This window comes from Chelon labrosus, assembly GCF_963514085.1.
Source record: "Chelon labrosus genome assembly, chromosome: 14".
NCBI classification, from domain to species: domain Eukaryota; kingdom Metazoa; phylum Chordata; class Actinopteri; order Mugiliformes; family Mugilidae; genus Chelon; species Chelon labrosus.
In genome coordinates, this window is record NC_140347.1 from 27,414,772 (window position 1) to 27,432,053 (window position 17,282).

The 17,282-nt window shown below is 43.7% G+C and overlaps 1 protein-coding gene across 2 annotated transcripts in view; it reads right to left on the reverse strand.

The window, feature by feature from the left end:
* Positions 1-17,282, reverse strand: part of nbas (NBAS subunit of NRZ tethering complex) — a 172,049-nt gene that overhangs the window by 142,971 nt on the left and 11,796 nt on the right. For both annotated transcript variants that reach the window (XM_084560840.1, XM_084560841.1), the window contains exons 8-18: positions 16,356-16,489; positions 13,343-13,441; positions 11,646-11,784; positions 11,502-11,567; positions 11,270-11,398; positions 10,775-10,838; positions 10,036-10,229; positions 8,269-8,535; positions 1,950-2,075; positions 1,464-1,615; positions 1,227-1,364 (exon numbers count right to left, since the gene is read on the reverse strand). In XM_084560840.1, the coding sequence (XP_084416966.1) occupies positions 1,227-1,364; positions 1,464-1,615; positions 1,950-2,075; positions 8,269-8,535; positions 10,036-10,229; positions 10,775-10,838; positions 11,270-11,398; positions 11,502-11,567; positions 11,646-11,784; positions 13,343-13,441; positions 16,356-16,489 (1,508 nt within the window). The remainder of the gene's footprint in view (positions 1-1,226; positions 1,365-1,463; positions 1,616-1,949; positions 2,076-8,268; positions 8,536-10,035; positions 10,230-10,774; positions 10,839-11,269; positions 11,399-11,501; positions 11,568-11,645; positions 11,785-13,342; positions 13,442-16,355; positions 16,490-17,282) is intronic.

Below are 17,282 nucleotides of genomic sequence, written 5' to 3' on the forward strand. Positions count from 1 at the left end.
GTGAATTCGTATGCATGTGAGTATGAGAGGTGATTAGTGATCACTAAAGGGTTTTTCATTAGTCTTTCCCTTGGCACTTGACAACAAAGGCATAAATTACCTCCAGCAGATTACCCACTAATCTCCACCAGTGCTTTTCCTCCGTCTCCCTCTCCCCCTCATCCTCATTAACGTCCCTGCCTTTTATGATCTTCTCCGTGGTGCGCGACCTAATCAAACAATCAGTGTTAAAGTTGGCAGCCCTTTCTCTCATTCCCTCCTGGTTTCCTTAAACACCTCCACCACAAAAACAGTGCAATCACTATGTCGGCTGATGGCGTGAAAAATAATGGCTTAATTTAATCTTTCTGAACTGAAGGTGGCAACCTGCCGAGAGGGCGGCTCACACAGGTCAGCATCAGGTTCCCCCTTGGTGGGAATTTTCCATCCAACCAAAAGATGCTTCGGAGATTTAGAAGCTGGATTTGGGTGTTTCATTCCATTGTCATCTAGGTTTAATAAAACATATGAAGCATAGTAAAATGGAGTAACAAGTTACAAGGACACTAAAAGAGAGAATCTGCATGCCATGTAAGCCTGGGTTCTTCAGCTACAATGGGATCTCTAACCAGTTGCCTTAATCCCCATCCACATATAGTCCAATTCATTCATCGCCCATTCCTTTGTAGTTAACAGTGGGTTGCTAATTTACTTTAGGTGCTCTGGTCACCTAGGGAACACTTCCACATGTTTACCACTCCAAAGGTTTCCAAGTGTTACAACTGTAAATGTTTACCACTACATGGTCGCTCTTCTTGTAGTCCCTGGTCTCTATTTTAAAATACCATCGCCAACACCGCCGCTCCATTTGGTTTCATTTAATGCTCTAATCCCACTATGAGCATGGCGAATTTGGCGCCAAAAATCAAATTCGTGGATGGTGTGTCCTTGTGGCAAATGTTTGGGGAACTCTGCTTGCGTCACCTTTCAGTCAGCCATCGCTCCCATTGGTCATCGCTTCAAAGTCGAGATTAGTTCAATTTGGTACCCAGTCACTTTGTGCGACCTGTTGTGGTCACATCACTGCTATTCTCTTCCTGTGGGTACGCCACATTAGGATTTCTGTTCAAATAACTCCTCTCCATGAATTCAGATCACAACCAGCCTCTCTGCCTGCCTTTACAATCTCATTTTCAAATGTGTTCAATAACAGGGCTGACAAACCGACAGTGTGACCGGCTGTATACCTGCTGAAGTCAATCTTGGCCAGCAGCTCTTGTTGCTTCCTTTTCTCCCTCTCCTGCTTCATCTCCAGCTCCTCGTCACGTGACAGGATGTCCTCATAGGGAAGGTCATCGAGGTCAACGTCGCCGGGCATGATAAACCTGAGACATGCCAATCAAAAGGTAGGCAGGCATTGTAAGTCCCTGGCTAGCAGAGAGAAGAAGATGATAGATCGTGGTGTGTGCTCGTAGATGTTGTACCTCCCCTCATCTTCTCTGTTTCCTATGGCTATCAGGGCCTCAAGGTCGGTTCCCTTCAGACCGTACATCAGCAGCTCTTTGGCTGCATCGACGTTCTCGGGTACACGCTCCACGCACTCGTGCAGCACCCATAAGCGCTTGCGGATCTTGCTCTGTGTGGGATGCAGGCAATGGAAGGATTCGGAGAGGGCGGAGGGGCAGAAGAAATGATGGGAAAAATGAATACAGAATTAGGAGGGAGGGTGTGAAAATTTGCAAAAATTGGTAAAAATGATGCGTGAAATAGAGTAAGGGGTTTGTGCTACACTTGAGCGTGTGCTTCTCCCACTCACCCTCGCGCATTATACTGTATATTCCTCACCAGACATCTAATATACTGCGATAGACACCAAAAACTCGGATACAATTCGTTGTCCTGCTCCATCTCAACAATCTCTCCTTCTCATTTCCTCCTCATCTAGCTCTCTCAGTTCTTTCTTCTCTTACCAGATAATCTTGTATTGAGGCGATGCTGACAGTACTCTTCCTCCACTGTCTCTGGTAGACCAGGTCAGAGTCCAGGTTGTATGCTTGGGCAAGAGACAAGGCTTCACCATATTCCTCGTTGTCAATCTATGAGATGAACAAAAACAGTACAATAAACATTCACGAGTGGTGAATCCCATTCATTTGAATTGGATGCAGACAAATGTTTCATGATATCTGATCAGAAATGAAAGGAAGAAAAACTTCATCAGTTAACCACTGACAAATAAAGAAAATAGAACTCTAGGTAAGGGTCAGACAATTCAATACAATTGGCTACTTTCATATTCAGTGACAAACATCGCTGTCACCACTGGCCTTTAGGACCGCCTTTAGATTTGATTACAGCACGCATTCACTGTGGCATTGTTTCAATAAACTGATTTATAACCAGATTTATTTCCATCCAGTGTTGCATTCATTTTTCACCAAGATCTTGATGATGGGAGAGTCTGACCACTGCACAAAGCCTTCTCCAGCACATCCCAAAGATTCTCAATGGACTCTGTGGTGGCCAATCCATGTGTGAAAATGATGTCTCATGCTCCCTGAACCACTCTTTCACAAGCCCCATGAATCCTGGCATCTTGGAATATGTCCATGCCATCAGGGAAGAAAACATCCACTGATAAAATAACCTGGTCATTCAGTATATTCAGGTAGTCAGCTGAACTCATTCTTTGGGCACATAATGTTGCTGAACCTAGACCTGAGCAACTGCAGCATCCCCAGATCATAGGGGGCAGCAGTGCAGCAGGCACTAGGCATGATGGATGCATCACTTCATCTGCCATGTTGAGTTTATGCACATCACTTGGGTTTTGGAGGTGTTCATGTTCAGACCAATCTGTTGTGCAAATCTGTCAGTCCTGTCAGTCTTTTCTTGTAGGTGTGTGTGATTGGTGGAAAGAACAGCAAGGTCATCAGCATAATCAAGATCTTCTAGCTGGGTGAAGAGTCCACTGGTTGCCTCTGGGCTTGCCTGAGGTGGTCTTGCGCATGGTCCAGTCAATCAGGAAGAGTATGGGGGAGACGGATGATTCTTATCCAATCATCCATCACAAGAGCATATTACTAATTTAAACTTCATGCTATGTTGTATTTAGCCATACCTTAATGGGTATGGTTAATACCTAAATTCATACTATGTGGTATTTAAATAACATATGCAAAAACCAATGACTGGAGAATAGTCAACAGCCCTGCTCTCCTTCGCTCTGAAGGACAGTGAAGGTTTTGAATAAACCTATGCACAAGCTATGGCACTCGGGAAACCCTGAGTGCGCACACAGAATACTCAAAGACTGAATAGGAACAGCTCGAATATGCAGATTTCAATCTGTGTAGCAATGTGCGACGTGACACAGCCTGAATTGGGTCTGCTACAGAGGGATAAGGAGAATGGCTGAGGGGGGTGACACATTTGGGGATAATTGAAGAATGAATATCAAATGGGCAGAAGGAGAATAAACCCCAAAGGCGGGATCAGGGGACAGATATCGGGAATTTAAAATCACACAAAGCTCAATTAAATCATAAAGAGCCTACAACTCTGCACCGTGCTAGCAGGTGTCCATAGACGAAAACAGGTGTTTTAAATCCCTTTTACGATAGAGGTATTATACTTTGGGGAACTGAAAATCAACCTTGCAAGCTCTAGAGACAAACAAATGCTTAGGATAATATCAGTTGCAAAAAAATTACTAGAAAATAGCAGAAGACCGAGGTACCTGAGGTGGACTACTAATAGACAAATCTAATAGATGGAAGACTTGGATTTAATATATACAGCATACTTCATTCATTCATTCATTCATCTTCTGTAACTGCTCGTTCCTGTGAAGGGTCGCGGGGTCTGCTGGAGCCTATCCCAGCTGTCATCGGGCAAGACAGGTCAGGCTAACACAGAGAGACAGACAACCACTCACATTCACATTCACACCTATGGCCAATGTGGACAGCGGGAGGAAACCGGGGGACCCGGAGAGAACCCACGCAGAAACAGGGAGAACATGCAAACTCCACACAGAAAGGCCCAGTCGGCCCATGGATTGGAACCCGGGACCTTCTCGCTGTGAGGCATCAGTGCTAACCACCTCGCCACTAAACTAAAATGGCACGCTAACATGAGGATGCTTACATGCTCACAATGCTAATCAGCATTTCGTAAGGTACATCTCGTCCATTTACTTTGTGAGTCTAGCATGTTAGCATACTACGGTTAGCTACTAATCAGAAGTAATGGAAGATGACATTGTTGACCAGGTTTAGTTGTGCTTGGCGCTAAGCAGCTAATCTTGGCATGCTAACACACTAAGATAGTATAACAAACATTACACATGTCTAACACAAGGCTAAAATAACTGCAACTGGACTATATTGAGGTATTGAAGCTATTTGTAAATCACTGGCTTCCACAAGGATGAGTGGAGAAACACCTTTGAGGAACCGTAAAGAGCAGTTGCTTTGTTTTAGATATATCAAAACCTAGATGACTGAGGATCTTCAAAGAAATACCACACATGCAGAACACATTAAACCTCAGTATGCTAGCATGTTGATATTATCATTTACTGTAGCTAACACCTAACACTAGCATGGCTGTAGGCTGTCTTGATGCCATGCATTGTTTTTTGGTACAGTAATAACTGTGGCTATTGTTATAACACTGAATGAGCCAAGCTTAGATGTCAAAACATGATGCCAAAGGAGATTTCTCTCATATCAGTATCTCAACAAATTTCAGTCCAACAACAAAATGAGACATCAGCTTATGCGGGCACACTCAGAGTGTGTGTGTGTGCATGTGTGTGAAAGTGCATGTTTGCAAGCACAGTGGCTGACAGACACACAGACAATCCATCTCTTTCTGTGTAGGAGTACAAAGCAACACATTAGCCAGACTGTGGTTCCTGGAGGGCAATGAGAACCCCACACAGTTAAACCTCACGTAGGAGGACATCAAAAAATGCTTCCTTCTCTCTCCGGATTCAGCTAATAAAACTGTTAGCAGCTCTGCCAGTGTGCTACTCATACAGGGAGGGTTACGCCACCGAATGCATCATCAAGCTCTTGAATACATGAAGAGGCTGGCTTGAGGAAATCACATGTTCTGCTCCATTCACAGTCAATTGGACTACAAACCCTCACCGAGGGTAATCTCTGCTGCAGAAATGTCAAACTATACAAATATAACATGAGATGGAATTTACACACAAAAACAAAATATGCATGGCTTCATGCACACTTAAACACATGCATACAATACAGATGCTGCTCCTCAACAACACGCCTACATGTGGTACAGAAAGAAAGAAAATAATTCCAACAGGAGTGCTGCGGCAGCAGCAGCAGCTGGGAAACTGTACCAAGTGTTACAAAGAGATAATAATGATATATTACTTTGTAACTCTCCACTGTTAGGATTGATGGTGATGACTAATGGTGTCTAATGATGATGACAATGATGAAGAAGGCTGTAGATGATGGGTCATAAAAATGACTGATGAACCGTGCTCAAAGTTGGGGCCGTCGAGAACCGATACCACTCTCACTGTGCTCCATGATAGAGCGTGTTGTTGTCTTTGCTGCAATTTGTAGCCAGTAGCACCAACAGCCATATTTCTAATGCAGCAATTAGCATTTCAGAGAATCCCCAGGGACTGAAAAATAGCCTTAAAGCAGACTGAACATCTTGCTGGGTTTTCATTCCTCCTCAACGGCACTCTGGAGCCGATCCAACAGAACAATAGCACTCCGCCGAGCTGGCACAGGATTTATTTAGTCAGAAACCAATTTTGCAGATCAGCCCGTTACAACAGAATGAATGACCAAACAGATTCATGTGACGTCCTTCAGTTGCTGATAAATTAAATGGCAAAAAGAAATTTCATGGTAAATGTGATACCCGCTATAGAAGACAACTGACAGCTGCTCTTAAAAAATGATTACTGGCATTACAGTGAGGCACACGTGACTCAAGTATCGGTTTTAATATGATAAAGGCTTTGCATACGGAACTGTATAATTAGAAATGGAGTATCTTTGAAATATTAAATAGGCAATATCAGTTTCTTTGCCAAAATGAATTTACAGCTCCGTGTGAGGCAGAGAAACGCACATCAGCACTGGAATTGTTGTTTAGACTGCTGAGCATTCAAATCCGAACATGGAGGCATTCCAGCATGAACACTGACGACGGCTTTTCACAACCTAAACACATAAGCACTTTGTGATGTGTGGCGCAATGAATAAGTAAACAGGAGCAGAAATGTGACTCTTTTACTTTCACCCAAGTTGTGCCATCTCATTCTGAAAACTGCTGAGTTCAGCTCAACTGCAACCTGAACTGTCAAACTGGGCCGTGCCTGTCTGTCCACACGCGTCACAACAATTATGGGAATGTTATGAGACACAAATATAAGGATATTGACTTGTCTGTGAGCAGAGGTATTGAGCATCTCAGTGAGGAGCAAAGCAGCTGGTTATTGGTGCTATCAAATACTAATGAGGTGTTGTTCAGCAGTTATAATGTCTGCGTGGCCCGCATGGTGGTGCAGTGGTTAGCACAAACTTGCTGACCAGCTGGGGCCTTTCATGTTCTAGCTTCCTCCCACATTCAAAAGGCTAGGTTAATTGGTGATTCTAAACTGGCCTTAAGTACCACAAGGTGTGAATTTGAATGTGGAAGGTTGTTTCTGTGTGTTAGCCCAGTGATAAACGGCGCTTCTAGCTCAGTGATAGCTGGGATAGGCACCCTGTGACACTTTACAGGATAAGTGGTAATAGATAATGGATGGAGGCTTACCACAATAACCACATCAGTTAGTATGTGAATCAATGACTGAGTAATTAGTTGTTCACCAGCGTACTGGACAAAGTGACATTTGTCCCAATGCTGGTGCTCAGCGAAAAGTCATCTGGTCACCAACACGATACAGTTCATCTTTAAAGATTTGCACCAAATGTCAGGACAATATATCCGAGACTTATTGAGACACTTTATACAAAAATCCCAAATGCCAATCTCATCATAACACTAGAGAGAGTCAGGGGTCCACCACAGCCAGGACTCATTGACTACGTTTACATGGATAATTATTACTTCACCATGATTTAAATCATTCTGGTTAAAGATTACGCTAAAAAAAAAAAGTATACGATATATATGTTTACATGCCCCAAAACATCAGTCAGAGCTTCTTTGACATGTGCAAAGGGATTAAGTCTGCTGTGAGGTGTTAAATCTCCTGGAAATATAACAGTAGAAGGGAAATTTTCTCACCTTTGACAACACAAAATTAATTCCATGGAAGAAATTGAACAAGACAGATACATATTTTCAACTATGTTGCCCACAGTGATTCCAGCTTTGTTCATCTTTTCAAACACTTCGTAGAACTCGTTATTTTTCTACCTCTATACTTCTCCTTGTCACAATCAGATCAAGCATTCATACGGTTACTAAGAACTAATATTTTGGAAAGTTTAAGCCACTCCTCTGAATCCAGTTGAAAATGACTTCTGATTGGGACAGTCTGTTCAGAGTGAGGTGGTGACATGAGTCATTTTTATTCTGATTGGGCTATTATTGTGATTATTAGTGAGAATACCTGAGTCAGTGTAAACATAACAATTGTCTGAGGGTCATATATGTCTACAGAATGTCAAGGCAATTCATTGTATTGTTGCTAGACAATTCAATCTGGACCAATCTCATAACACGAACGTACAGTGCTTGTAATGGCCAAGCACCGTACGTAGAGCAATGCATCTTGAGAGGCTAAAAACAACTTAAGGCAAAACAAACTGAAGATATTTTTCCTGAATTTTTTCGTGTTACGTACAGTATTTACTATCGTGCTAATGGTCAGGACCAGTTGTCATCAGAATGGTAACTATACAGACAGATAGTAACTTTACAGACGGCTGAGTAACAAAGCAGCCAAAGTCAAACCAGAGCAAAAAAACAATCTCAAAGTTCTCTCAGATTTCAAACATAACATGTGCCCTTAGAGATTTAGGCTTGAGAGGAAGTCTTCTAAAATTTAAAAGGCAACCACCAAAGCAGTTATCTGCATATCATTTGTTAAATTTAGTTCTCGCTCTGCCAGCTAAAAAGCATTGTACTCTCACTGCGGGCAACTATGTGAGCTTTTACAGCACCAACCAATACAGCTATTGCCTTAAGCAACATGCATAAGTTAGTTGCTTCAAAAGTTCAGCAGATGTGCATGAACATTAAAACTGCATTGATTTACTTGCTTTGTTAGCTTCCTACCTTCCTCTGGTAGAGTTCTTCTGGTGTGGTTGACCTCAAGCTGACCAGACGGTAGTTCTTGATGACGGTGCGAGGGCGTTTGCGCGGCGGGGCGAACCGTTCCATCTCCGTCACATAATACAGGCCCTGCTTGATGTAGCCAAAGTAGCGGGCTTTGGCGGAGGATTCGTCGTCTGAGTCAGAGTCGCCGCCGTCATCGCCCTCCTCGTCGTCGCCGGCGAGGTTGCTCTCGAGGCGCCCACGCTTCTGGGCCAGCTTCACCTCGCACTGGGAAACAGAAGTTAGGGCGAATTTATTTTAATTAAACCGTCCAAGGGAACTGATAAATAAACTAAATAAACTTGAATAACACTGCAAACATATGTTGATCATAAAGCCACAGTTGTCTTTCTACATAAAAAGCATCTGTCTTGTTGGCCCAAATCATGAGATGAGACTCAGACTGACTGCCTCTCCGTCGCATATGGACGCTTCTTTGCCAGCATTCAATGAAGGATGAAAAATGAAGGACATAATGTAGTGCGGCACAGTTTGCATCTAGCTGCGCTCAAGTCGGTAAACACACTTAATTTAACGCCATCGTGCCAGCTCAGCAGGCTGACAGTACACAAAACAACAGCAAGGTCAAGCTGTTCAATAGAAAATCTAAATCCAAGCTGTCTAAAGTACTTCCTTTAACTTGTCTTGACCTGATTTCTAGTTTGGTGATTGGCTCAGTTGGAGGAAAAGTATTTTGCCCACTTTCAATCCGCCCACTGCAGCGAGTCTATTCATATTCAGTATCGATGCCAGTAACACCCCTTTGGGTTTTAACCTAAAAAATAAAAAGCTGGCTGCTGAAGCATTTAGCACCTGTAAAAACCATTTTGAGCACGGATCATTAGAAGCTACAAGGTCACGTTATTCCACTTCACGCGCACAATGCAAGCCCCGTCTTCACACAAAGGCCCACGTTCAAGGCACTATCAACATACACACACACTGATACAACTACAGACACCCCTCCCCCACCCCATGCTGAGGCAGGCTGATGAAACCTTTCCCAAGAGTTGGCAGCCAAAGAAACCCCTCTCTTTCTTGCTCTCTATGCAATCAGATAAAAATAAAATAAAATAGAAGCACGGGATTTAAATAAAAGAGTGGGGTGATGTGATATCGGCGCCTTTGTGTGGGGAAGACACTGGGAAACATATTTCATCATCACACGCTTTTACCATGACACACACACACACACACACACACACACACAGGTCCACAGGCATCCACACAATGAGACTAATAAACTCAAAATACCTGCGTGAATGGAATGGATTTTGGGTAAGACTTTTTTTTTTCCAGAAAGAAAGCACTTTGGGAGCTGGCAGCACTAAACCATGATATATTTGACTTTACAACTGTCTCCCTTCGCAGCAGGAACCATCTACTCCAATGCACTTTTCATTTTAACTCCTTAATAATTAAAACAAAAGACTGACATCTCCATAATAGACTCAGGATCTGTCTAGTTTTTCTTGCCCAGACACTAAACATTGGCATACCCTCCAGGCCTGTGACACCGTGAACTGAATAGGCAGTTTAGAAAATGGATGAAAGCGATAAGAAAACAAAAATGCCCTCTGTAATGCACCTTTTAAAGCCCTGAAGGCCAAAACCTATAATCTAAGACCAGCACTAAAGGATGCTTACATGAGCCCCTACACACCATTTTGCAAACCCCTTCTATTTGTTTACCCAACAACACACACGTACCACTATCTTGACATTTACCTCTAGGCTGAGGAAGCCGCCGTCATGCGCGGCCGTGAGTCGAGGGGAGGGCTCGAACCACTCGCAGGATTTCCCCAGAAGGTTGCGCAACGTCCTGACGGATGAGACGGTGACGGAGCCGGAGCAGCGAGCCAGAATCAGCACCATTTCGCTCCACCAGTTCACATCCACCAGCGGGTAGTACTGCTCCTTGTCTGGGACGGGCACGGCGAGACATAAATACCAGAGTCATTTGGAGCAGACGGTTCACCTATATGCATTTAAATCTCCCTCGAACATGTTTTATACATTTAGAGTCCTGAAGATCATAAACTCTTGTCCCAGTTACAGTTTATGAACTGGTTTCCTCCTCTAAGACACAGTTACACACGTGGACACCCCTTGTCATGCCTGAGATGAAGACACATAGACGGATTATTGCTTACACAAGCTGTCATAGCTGTCATAGCACTGGCCCAAAACTGTCAAAAATAATAATAATAAATAAGTAAAAAAAGATTTTGCAGCTGCACAAAAAGGAATACACACAGACACAAACACGGAAATACACACATCCACAGGCGTGGACACAGAAAAAGGGAAAAAAATGCTAACCACGGCATACACAATATGGCTGTATGCCTAAATAACTGTATAATTCAGTGAATGAGACGTGTCAAAGATCATTAAATTGTACTCAGTGTGAACTGCTGTGTCAGCAACTGAACAGGCTCTCTTGAAGCCCTTCAGGCCAAACTACCTTTTATTTTCTTCCTTCTCTCCAGCGACGTCTTCCACTCTGGGTTGATCTCCTCAAATCCTGGCTGTAGGGAGGACCGAAGGATGCGAGCAGGGAAGAAGAAGGGAGGGGGGAAGAAGATGAGAAGGGAGCAAGAGGAGGGAGGAAATTAATCTGCTAACCCTGTTTACACTTTACACACACAAACACGCACAAGCTCTGCCAGCGGTGAAGCAGAACGTACACACACGCCGCATAAATCGGCGAAACATCCTGCAAATATAAGTTCTGGATAAGCCACCTCGCTTACTGTGTGACGCGGGAGCACACACACAAGCACAATCCCTTCTCACGACACACACACCCATAGCTTGGCCAGAAAGAGATTACACTAATACTGTCAGTCAAGCATCTAATGTACAAAATATTACCAGGACACACGTTTAGAGTGTACACACGTTTACTCTCTGCTTAAGCAAAAGCCCATTCACAAATACAAGACATTTAGGAGAGCACCTGTTGGTCCTGGCTCCATGTGGCCCTCTGTTTGAGGGAGGGGACGTCCCAGAGAGAGAGACGGCCGGAGAAGTGGATGACAGCCAGCAGGGTGCCGTCGGGGCTCAGACTCATGCGAAACACACCATCCTGGACAACACGAATACACGCATATTTTTTATTAAAGAGAATGTTGTCCAGCTTCTCATGACTAAACTTGTGATTTGCAAACAGACAGAAAGAGACACATTACCGTTTCATCTCCTTGTCTGGAGAAAAGTCTAAAGCTGGGGATCCTGAAGAAACCTCTCTTCTGATTCTAACACAAACGGAGAATATGTGTGTTATTGCAAGATTCATTAATTGCAGCATGCTTGTACAAGTCCAGACTCCTCACCGTGCGGACGTCGTCCTCATAGCTGGTGACCTGCTTGTAGTGTGGCGAGCCAGAAAGAGCCCTCCAGGCTGTGATGCCGCAGCAAGAGGCCTTGGACGTACTGTCATCCCCTGATTCACAGCCCCCCACCAGCAGCAATCTAAAAACAGACACACGCGCTCACATTTGTGGTTCATGATTTACCCCTAACGGATCCATTTGCACCGCACGACAAGGGCCGAAAATTAAGGGCGGCCACTGTGAGGTGATCGTTCAGTGTAGGGTATCGGTGAGAATTTACACTGTTTATGTGCCATTAAGCAAAGCAGGGGTCTGAAACATTATTTATCAGAGGTCCGACTGGAATCACACCACAGCAATCAGTGGCTCTCTCTCTCTTTCTGCAGATGTAACAATGGTCAGGAACCTGGGGAGAGCTGCGGATGGAGAAGCTCATTTCAGCTCAACACTGCCCCCTGGTGTAGATAAATAGAACACCTAACTACAGCTTAGAGCTGAGGGTTTGTTTGTAAACTGATGATGAGTTAATACGTGTGATAACACAGTGGCATATGCAGGCACGTTATGTACCATGTATGCATGTTCTGGTTTCAGGAGAACAGATTCAGACTGCCTCTAGAATCCATGAAGCATATCTGCACATTCTGCACACAAGTCTATACATTTATTCAAAATAACGATATGCATCATTATCATAATTATAGCCAGCTTTGGATTTCTCTTATATCCAGTTTATCACCTATCGTCCCTTTGTCTTATCTCTACTCTATTCTCTCTGTTGCTGACCCAGTTTTCACACGGGCATCATTAAAGTTTTAGCTCGTCTATCAGTTGGCAAACGCCTTGACAGAGGCTGCCGAAATCCATTAAGCTGCCAAAACCAAGCTTCGCCGGCCAAACGAAATCTGGCCTGGGCAGACCGGGGAGCGCAGTGAAAACGGTAAGGTCACGAGCATGAGCCAGACGTAATTAACCGAAACCTTTGAATGCTATGCAGTGGAGAAGGCCAAGGACATTCTGGACTGCAGTAGTGGATCCCTGCAGGTATTACATTAAAGTGATTGGTCCATTTATTCCTGAGTAAGCCCCTTGGCGTCGTTCCATACACACGCATCTCAGGCCTGGGCAGGAATGTCTATATACTTGTGTGCCACTTCTCAAAGCTCCTTTTATGGCGCATGTATTTCACGACACTTTTTGTAAAGTATAATACAGTAAAGCTTCAGTTAGTGAAGTGAATTGTAGGGGATGTAAAATCGAATTCGGTTCCAGCGCAGTGATCAATATAATACATATTTAGGAGCACACTGAAGATGCCTCTAGATCTGAAATGATGAAAGCATTTGAAATCACTCCGCAGTTTTTAAATTTATATATTCAAGCTGTATACGGCGTGGCATTGTTTCATCGGGGAACAGGATGAAAACTGATTCAAATGATGCATAAGGATGTCTGAGTTTAAATACATGAAAAACACTCTTGATGAAACGGCGCTCTAATAGAAGTAGGCTGGACTGCGGAGGCCATCGGAGAAAATAAAATGTTTGTCAAGTGAAGGCTACGGGCATTAATTAGGGCGCCGTTGATAGATTAAAAGCTCAATGTTGGCATTTCTGAAAATACTCATTATTTTAACTATACTGAACAGGCACTCAAGGCTGACGGAGTGTTGGGAGTGTCGGTGGCATTCAACGTACCGGTGAACGGGGTGGTAAATTGCCGTGGTGATGCCACGGGAGTAGTGGGAAGAGAAACTGAAGGCGTGGTTCTCCTGAAAGTTCTGATTGGTTCCGACGCTGAAAGAGAGAGACACGGAGAGGACAGTCAAATGACAAGTGGCCTGTAATTGAACAGATAAACAATCCGAACACGGACGCTCATGCGGAAAGTGTTAATGGTGCGACAAAGCTGTTTTGTGGAAGATGACAGGGCAATTTCTCTCCCAGCTGCAATTAAAATGAGACAAGGTAAAATATATAATATAATTTAGGTGGGCAGCCTGAATTAGATTGCTACCAGAGGAGATGACGTGTAATTTGTGTTGGAATATCTCACTGGGGAAATGTTTCCTTGCAGCATAAACCGTATGAGAGAGAGAGGGGGAGAGGAAATGGAGGGAAAGAAAGAGAGGACAACAGAGAAAGTTGATGGCTATGAAAGATTTTGGAAGTTCAGGTTCCTCCAGAGAATTTGCTGTTTATGTCACAGTAAACACACACACACACACACACACACACACAAGCTGCTGGCACAGAACAAGACAGTGAGAGAAGGTGACTTACTGTCAAGGCTCAGTCATAATTCTGAAATTCTCATTTAAAGCATTTGAGCAGCAATATTGGTGAGCATAAGCTTCACACTTAAAATGAACCTTTAAAAACACGTTCAGAGGAAATCTAGTGCACATGTCTCCCACATCTTAATTATGCACACACGCTGGCGCCTTGATAGCTTCAAAGGCAGCCAACAACGCTTAACTGCCTGCAGACCGAAAAATAAATCTTGCGTTTCCTCCTCCTTTTCAGCAAACGTGGACGCGCACGCAGAAGTGAAGAAGGGGACGAGTCAAGGAGCGCGCCCGATCGGGATTCAACGCACGTGCACAATTTCACCTCGTGTCCTGGGAGTGTCACCGCGCCGGCGCTCGGCGTGACTGCAGCAATCTCATACAAGGAAACGGGGGAGAAATCTCTGAAATAACGTGAAGCGCTAATGCTAGATTAATAAGGGAAAGGGCTGGCAGCCACGAGGAAAGCACACGCACAGAATCCGGCTGTCGCGCAATATCTGGTGTCATTTATCACATATTCAAAATGTGCGTATGACTAATTGGTATTCAAAGACTTATATCACTTAATGCTCAAGTATAGACAAGCATGCAGCATCGAATCATCCTGTGATCCTGTGAAAGTTACAAAATACAATGTGTATTTTATTATCAGAAGATAATAAATATCATGAAACGGGAAATATAACATTAGATATGCTCCCATATGGTACTGGAGCACTGCTAACCAATAATTTCTCATTTGTTGTGGCCTCATTTAAATTATACCAGAATTTAGCATGTTCACAACAATTAGCTATAATCATAACACACTGTGTGTCTGTGTAAAGTGTGAAATATGCTGGTGCTGCATGTGAAAAGCATGATTTTCTTCTTTCTTGCTCAATGGGTGTTAAATCAATTATTCCTATTGTCTCTTACTGACAGATGTTGTCGCACGTATGGTTAATAATGATCACTGGTGTTGTGCAGTCGCGCAGCAGCAGAAGGACGGCTGAGAAAGGGGAAGGCAGAGGTAAAAGTTACCACTGTGAGCCTGGTGTTGAGTGGAGCTCGGCTAGCATGCTGCATGCTCCTCTGTATCAAATACAATTACTGGTTCATATTTTGTGACTGGAACAATAACAATACTGTCATTTTCTTATTCATTACCCAATTACACTGCACATTGACCGCATATACAGATTTCTGAATGAAATGCTGTATTGGCCATGAATATATACAAGGAATGTGTTCTCTGCATTCAGCCTATCCACGTAAGCAAACTTGGAGCAGTGGCCAGCAATCTGATGCGACCCTGAAGCACTTTGGGGAGTTTTAGCTGCCTGCTCAAGGCACCCAAGCTATGGACATAGAGGTAATCACAATCCCAAAGTGGCTTCTCCAACCAAATGTTACCGCTTGTTAAAATGTTGCTAGTGAAAAAAGCTGAAGTATCAGGTATTTATTGTACGCACTGAATGAGGTTGAGCTGCCAAGTCAAATGCAAGCGCAAACATTTCAGTTGAAGTTGTTGAAGTACCAAAAGTGCCTTTTGGAGTGCCAAAAAAACAAAAGCAGCTGAAATCAGTTGAAGTAAAGGACAGTATAGTTTAATGCGCTGTAGATCTGAAGTGTCAGTTGATTTGTTAAAGAGGGAAAGCAGTTGAAACGTCAGTGTGTAACTACAGAATGTAGATGTTATTTGATGAGCTGGAGCATCTGAGCATGGTGATAGACTGAGCCAGCGGCGAACCTCAATGGGAAGATATGACAGAAATGTATGCCTGGAAAAAACAGGGGTAAACACTGAAAGGAGATGAAATGTCACCTGAATAGAAAAATAATGAGTAAAAAATGGTGAAAGTCACTGAACTGAAAATGAGACAAAGGCTGTCGAAATTTCCATGCGAAAAGATGAAAGAATGATGAAAGGAAGGAAAGTGTCAGGTGAGAAGCATACCATGGAGAGAGTAGAGATGTTATATGGCATGTAAGCAGAGGAAGCAGAGGAAGGGTAAGCACTGGAATGAATTAAACTGTCAGTTAAAGATAAAGAAATGAGCACATCTGGATCGTCAGTTGACATGTCAGGTGTGAAAGCAGATGAAGTGTAACTTGATGTGAAAACTCTAAAACCAGTAGACCTGTAAAAGTAGTTTTCAATTAGAATTTTAGTTTATGAGCAATTGTTGATGACCATCTAATTTCTGTTGAAGTGTACGATCTGAAAACGGACACTTGAATTTGCCACATATGCATCTAATTCAGAAGATTAGAATGCAGTTCCGGAAGGTTCTAGGTGTGAGCTGCCTACCTGAAAATGTTCCATAAATAAATAAAACTTACTGCAGGTTATTTTTCTGCCGAATATATTTGTGGCAAATACGCTATGAAAACCCCGTCATTCCTGGGAGCTTGGGCAGAGTGGTTTCATCTCTCACCTTACTAGATAGCTCTTGAGCCCTCCACCGTACGTGATGACGAGAAGCTCGGCCGACCACTGAGCACTGGCCGTATACTCCAGGAAGATCAGGCCTGCCACCGCACAACTGAAATCCCCCGGAAAGCTCACCGCCTGGATAAAGGAAGAGAGAGACAAGGAAAAGAAAATACGTATAATTATTGGTTTGGGCCCCCACTTGAGTGTTTACAAGGGCAAACAACAAAGACACGTCATACCGGCGGTGTTTGTTGGAAAACATATCACTGACAGAAAAAGAGCGATGAGCCAGGGAAGATGGGAAACAAAAGGTAGCACAGAGAGGAAGTGAAAGACACAGCAAGACACATGGGGGGGGGGATGGAAGGAACATGAAAAAAATATATTATTTTTTTCATCCACATGTACACTTTCTGTCAAATTGGCTTTTTTATAATCTCCTACCAAAATAGCAGCAAGTCACCGGTGTGTGCACTTAGCAGTGACAAACATGAGGAATAGTACAGCAGAGTGGGGGTGCTGATCTAAGTGTGCAAGAACACTCACTGTAGATGCATAACAAAGCAGAGTCGCACTAAAGGCACGAGGATCACAGGCTTTGAAAGATGGGGGTGGCTGGGGAGAAGGACGAGTGTCTGCGCTCACCGTCTCTGACAGGGCACACAGAGGGATGCAAGGAATGATGGATAGAAATGGAAGAATTAGAATATGTAGCGCACAGAGGGCATTAAAGTGAGAGAGGAGTGGCAGATGGACTTGAAATGGCGAACGTACTAGGAGACAGGCACGCGGGGATGAGAGAAACGCGAGAGCAGAGGAGTGAAGGAGGATCCTGGGATGACTGGGGGAGCAGCAGGCGCGTGAAAAATTAAAGAGAGGAGGTGACGAAGACGGGGGAAAGAGGAACGGGACACCGTGAGCAGCGGAT